The 6,589-nt window shown below is 37.3% G+C and overlaps 1 protein-coding gene across 1 annotated transcript; it reads right to left on the bottom strand.

Moving 5' to 3' along the window:
• Positions 1–294: 294 nt before the first annotated feature.
• Positions 295–6,508, bottom strand: LOC109994235 (uncharacterized). Its single transcript, XM_020647479.3, has 2 exons — positions 5,905–6,508; positions 295–3,799 (listed from the first exon to the last, which is right to left on the bottom strand). The coding sequence occupies exon 2, from the start codon at positions 3,790–3,792 to the stop codon at positions 2,635–2,637; it is 1,158 nt and encodes a 385-aa protein (XP_020503135.1). The 5' UTR covers positions 3,793–3,799; positions 5,905–6,508; the 3' UTR covers positions 295–2,634.
• Positions 6,509–6,589: the final 81 nt, after the last annotated feature.

Below are 6,589 nucleotides of genomic sequence, written 5' to 3'. Positions count from 1 at the left end.
TTAGAACTGAAAAAGCCATAAATAACCACATACCAATTCCCCATTGTGATTCATCTTGTCTTCAATTCAATTTATAAACGATAACTGCATTGAAGACTACGCATTGATCATACATATCAAGAAAACATTTTTAAAAAGAAAAGCATACGTAAAGATTTATGTTATATGGACATTATAGCTCTAAAGGCCATTCATATTGTTGTCCTGAATCCTTTTATTTAATGCTTACCTTTAGTCCTACAGTTTCCTTAACTCCAACTGATTCTAAAAGTAATAAGCAAGTACCACCAAATAGAAAGTTTCACTCTGTACATTTATTTTACAAGACAAACAAAAAGTGCAAGTTTGACCCTCAGTGGCATCTCAAGTTAACAACAAATATGAAATATGAATTGCCATCATAAAAGGCATTCACATGTTTTAAAGTGATACATATTCAAATACATTCAAATACAGAAACAAGATGTTGTGCTACATACAATAGCATCAAAGGTACACTGTGGAGGGTTCACACTTTGGGTCAGACCACTTCAGGGGACTTGTGGTTGAGATTGTTCTGCAATCGACAAATAAAAAGGGCATGTTGTAATTATGGGACTCTTAGTTTTTTTGATGCAACCATAACCAACCTTTAGGTAGATAATTCAAAAAGAAAATGTGCTATTGTTGAGCACAGGCACAATTCGAACCAACGAAGAGCTAGCTATTACAGCTACAGAAAAACTGGGTCTTAAAACAAAAGGTCAAAACAATTATTAATGTAATATGTGTTTTATCAAAAAAATCTCTTGCATTAATTATTTTCTAAACTCCAGAGAGCACCTTCAGCTTCTGTGATTAGAGAAACTTAAGTACAACTCTAGTGATGCAGGAAAACATTCAGAAAGTTTGAGAGATTAATTCAGCTCAAGATTAGTACATCGTGGGGTTTCATGTATTAAGAGCACTTCTGCAACCTCAAGCTAGACAAAGGAGAGGGAGGCAACACACCTGACAGAAGACAGGATGGAGTCACATATGAAAGATACAAGAAAATATATATTACACTGTACAAAGAATGGCAGTACACAAGGAGAAGTGAGAATGACATGAATATTCAGAAAAGATGCACTTTGCTTTGTGTTAATTCAAGTGAATGATGTAAGGACTGAAGCATGCTTATTATGGTCAGTTTATGCAAATAGATTAAGTATCAGAAGATATTAGGTTTCTTAAGATATTAAGACTTAGTTCTGAGTTCCTATAGTTCAACTTACCTTATGTGACAAAAGCCTAACGACACAAACACTCATGCCTGGAGTATAAAGTCAGTCTAAAGATATGTTTTAAAGTAGATCAATAGGATTATTGGACAAGTGTTCATTGTTAGTCTTGGATCACTATTAGCTGTTTTCTAACTCTTTAATAGGTCCTTAAAAAGCCTTTTAACATTAACTGGAGTTGATAAGATCATTTTAAACGTCAAGCAAGAGTCCATTATTGCAAAGCAGTTAACACAGTTCAGCATAATGAGAGAGTCTGTACAAGCTCTGATACAAAGACAAAAGAGACGGCACAAACGCGAAGGGGACAAAAAAAGAAATAGAACCTTGCCATTTCCCTGAATAAACATTCATCTCTTATACAAACACGCAGCATCAAAGTGGCCAGATGTGATTTTCAATTGAATCTAAAAAGGTCTCTAAAAGGTCGGGTTCCTTATTCAATTACAACCTTATAGCATAATGTTAATGGACACTCCATCTTTCAGAGGATGAAAGAGGAAGTGCTATAAATTGCAACACTGTGGATCAGTCTGATCTCCCCCTTCCTTTCCTTTTATAAATAGTCCAAACCCAAGACCACATGAGGATGAAATGCCTCAAAAATAAGAAAACATTATAAAGTAGAAATTCACACAACTGAGTATTTACACACGAAGTCCATTTTCCTCTGATGGAAGCTCAGGCTGAGAGACTCACATGCTGTTATAATTCAGTCCTATATAAATGTAGGACATCTGGCAGGTTATTATAATTGTACTGCTTCTAGGTTGATCTGCTACTGAAATCTGGAGGAATCAGCCAATATTTCAAGTAAAAAAAAAACACACATTTAATAAAACTAATGTAATGTTGGCAATCTTCCACTAACTGGCTAATATAACCATTAGCCAGGAAGTTACTGAAAGCTAACATTACAATTTGGTCATTCTTTGTGACACAACAAGAAAATAGTTTTGAGTAAATTCCTAGGGAGATAGGAAGGAATTTAATTTCAAGCCAACCAAATGTTAACTTGCAATTTGTCTAATGCTAACGTTAGCTGTTGTTTGGCAGCTAATGGGTTATCAAATACGGTATGTTGCACTCAATTGTGGCATGATTTCTCTCCAGACTTTTTCCAGTGTGTTTTCACAAATTATAAAGACTGTCACACATCCTTAATTCATGCAACTTACCAACAGAAAAACAGCAGTACAGCATTTAAGCTTCCCAACCTTAGATTGACTTCAGAGTTAATTGGCAAAAATAAATAACACAAATTCTATAAAAGGTGAGAGGCTCCTCTCTAATTTATCATAATTGACTAACTCAATTTTTTTTTTTTTTTTTTTTATCAGATTCTTCATCACATTCACTGCTAATGAAGGCCTCAGTGCAGCAGTATTAGCATGTTGCTACTATGTAGCATCAGTAAAGTACTTGTAAACACAGCTAAAAGCCCTCGCCAGCCCATCTCTAGTCCCTGCACCCCCCCAGACTGTCTAATGAAGTACTCATTAGAGTAATTCAGGTACAGCTCCAAGCATCTCCTGGCCTTTATCTGCTCAATCAGCGCTGGGTATCCGATCTCCACGATGCTGACTGTATCATCATCATCATCATCATCATCTTCAGGATTAGCTTCAGGCTGATTTATAAGGCTTTGAGATGAAGATGCAAAGGTTGAGGAGTTTTCTATTGCAGTGGTGTTTGCTTCTGTTGTGTTGTTGACATTGCCGGTGTCTGAAGTTGTAGCGGCTGGTTTGTTGTTTGTCTTTGGATTCTCTGCAGGGAGTGGGTCTGTTTTCTTCATGCAGGAGTCCATGTAGCTATGATACGTTTCAGGGGGTTGGCTGTACTTCTGTTCTCTGGCAAAGTCATTAGTAGGAGAAGACCTTGTCCCACATTTCCTGTACATGTAGTGGTTGTAGTAATACTCTTCCTGGGGACTGTGAAAGTGGAAGTGAGGTCGGGGGAATCTTCCTAAACCATAGCCCAGGGCCATTCCTGCCATTGCACCTCCAGCTGCTGCCATTACCGCAGTGCGCCCAAACCCTCTGGACTTATCATTGGGATGCATGCCCATCTGCTGAACTGACTGGGAAAATCGAGAGCCACCCCTTGCCCCGTTGCCCAAGTAACCCAAGCTGCCACCAAAGCGCGGGCTGAGGATTCTGTTATTTGGGTTTTGGTTAATATATCCACCTGGATATCCTCCATAACTGCCTGGACTGCCATAACCGCCGATACCCCCCCCATATGGTGAGCCCCGTACTGGATACTGATGGTATCCTCCTCCAGGCTGACGAGGGTAATCTCCACGGTTTGGTTGTCCTGGCTGTTTAGGGTATCCACCCTGAGAGTTGGAACCTTGATTATTTCTCTGGCCTGTGTTGGATTTACTTTGGGTGTTGCCTTTGTTGGACCAGGTCTTCCTGGAACCAAAGCCTTTCCCAAAGCCACCACCTGTTCCCCTCTTTGCCAGGGAAAAATGGGTACCAAACAAAAGAAGTGACAGGCAGAAAACAGAGACCGAAGTCAGCTTCATCTTTTCCCTGTGGGAGGGAAGAAAAGGGAGAAAAAAAGTTGAGAAAAATAATATTACATACAAAGCCTCTTTTGTTTCTCATGTGTAACAATGAATCACTGAGACCAGTTCACTCACAATATCCTAAAATATTTAGTTGTTTTTATATGTAACTAAATTACGGGCCTGTAATACAATCAGACACCTGAATTTCAACTTCGTGGCAGAATTTGTGAAATCATAAAGCGCTTCATCATTGTTCAAAGAATTGTTTTATGATATACCACGATGCCATTTTTCAATTACCCTCGAAATAATACTTATTATGTTTTACCCTATGACCCTTAAAAGGCTAAAGAAAGTTGTTCAACTTTCACTAACAGCAAATGACTTTGGTTTTAACTCATCAACTTTGATAGAGAGGAACATGAACCTAACACAATTTTTCGTTAAACACAATGTGTTGATATCTTATCTCATTGTTACTGAAGATAACCAGACTCTTTTCAATCATCTGTAGCTCAAACTGTTGCCAAGCCCTAAACTTTAGTTTAAATAGAAGGTACTAGTCTGTTACAATGAAAGTACACTGCATTTATCAGCTCCGCCCAATATTTTATAATTATCAGATTAATTTATAATAAAGAGAAGAGATTATTTTGAGTGATATTGAGATCGCGATCATCAAACATGATTAGGCCTACTCATTGATTTTACAACATCTGCATAACGTGCATTTATCAAACTTAAACACTCGACACTTTAAAAAATAAGCAAAAAAAAAAGGGGAAATAAATAAGTGAAAGATTATGCACACACATAATAAAACATTTAATAATACCAAACAAATAAAACTAAATTATCTTATCTTATGTTTTTGAGGTAGTTGTGATGTACTCTTGTGGACAAAACATTACAACAAACACTTTAAAAGTTTCAATTTTAACTGAAAGACAAACTATCATGTTTTTTTGCATCCAATTGTAGTCCCACTACATTTTCAGACAGAATAGAAATGTGTCTTTGACTTGCGTGTGCGAATACAAACACAAAGCAATACATTTAAACAAGGTGGCCCATAAAAACTGCAGTGGCGATATCTATAGTCTATAAATAACAAAAATTCCAAACAAATTATAAACTTAACACAAACTCATAATAAAGCCACTGAGGGCGAATCTTACGCAGAATATATTAATAAGTCCATTGTCCAGATGATGATTGAAGGTTTTAGGGTGGTTTATTTTATCCAGAGGTATCAAGCAGGCAACAAACAACAAAAAACACTGCTGTCTCTCTTGCCCTGTCATCCTGCCATTGCATCCTGGCTTCCTGGTAAAGAAAACCCTTAGCTATATAGACACACCCATGTACACTTCCACCTTATGCCCCAAGTAGCAAAATAAACGAATGGAAATAACTCACATGAATGTAAACAATAATAATCAAAATACCCCAAACATATTCAAATGTATCCCCAAAATAAGAATATAGACTTTCACTTAATTTAGGAACAGTGAATAGCTGTAATAAAAACATTAAACACACAACATAGAGCCTATAATGAATGCAGAATAAAACAGAATCAATAGAGATGCATTTCAGCATGTTACTCAAGATTTTCACAAGTCAACAACTAAAAGGTGAGAGTCTGTTTTGTGTATAACCTTTTTAAATAATTTCACCTCACATAGAAAAAAATAAAATATGTAGGCTGGCTTAAGTAATTGCATGCCCATTGTACCTGAAAGCAAGCCAATCAACCCTAAATAGAAAACAGGTGTGGCAGTGACAGGACATGAGACCTCGAGGTGTAACAGTGGTCGGGGATGCTGATACAATATCAACCACACGCAGACGTCAAAGACTGCTTCTGATAATGCAGTCAAAGCATTTTCACCAGTTCATCAATAAATACTTGAGACAGACAATAATAATGTCCTCGTACTGTTCTGTCACTCAAATGAGGACTGTCCCTTGAAGAACCCTGAAAGATGGCGCTGGTCAGACCAAAATAACCACACAAGAGATAGAGAGCGTTGTCTGACTGTATGAACACAGAGACACTGGGTTGAAGTATCTACAAACGATGCAGCGGTACATTTTCCTTGCAGTTAATTTGAATAAGCTTACCTTAGTTTGTGACTTGTGTGTTTGCTTTCCCCCCCCCCGTTTTGCACAGTTTTAGTTTCCCGCGGTGTTTTCCTCCGTTTGCATGCAAACGCTGACAGATTGTGATGGTTTCTGTTATAAGACTGAAAGAGACAACGGGAGGGGGTTTAGATATGACGTAACACGTTGCGAGGGTCGCATGGATACTGATGATAGGGGGCGGGGTTTAATAAATACACAACCTCATCCTCCACAGTGAGATGCAGCCTACTTGATTCATACGAACAAGCAACAAAGAGCTTTTTAGTGAATGGAAATCCACTACAGTTACCCAAACACCTGACAGCAAATATAAGAAATGTTATTCATAGATATGCATTCACTTTACATTTAAAGAGCATGCTGTACTTTTAACTGTACTTTACTGACCAATATTTCACATATAGCCTATCACGCATTTGAAAATGTCATGTCATGTTATAGTTTAAAAAGCATACCCAGCAGTAAGTTTTATCATTGACTGCTTCTTTGTAAAAAAAAAAAAAAAAAAGATATTCTGAAAGAGGTCATTCTGCAAAATCAGTAGGCCTACTTTAAGCTTGGTAATTAAATAATCAGTCTAATGGTTATTATGTGGCATTATGATTGCAAACAAACATATGAACACAGCTCCCAAGGCTAAAGGAATTATCTCTACCTTAATTGT

Source organism: Labrus bergylta, chromosome 2 (genome assembly GCF_963930695.1).
Source record: "Labrus bergylta chromosome 2, fLabBer1.1, whole genome shotgun sequence".
Classification (NCBI taxonomy): domain Eukaryota; kingdom Metazoa; phylum Chordata; class Actinopteri; order Labriformes; family Labridae; genus Labrus; species Labrus bergylta.
This window is presented reverse-complemented; position numbering and strand designations above follow the sequence as displayed.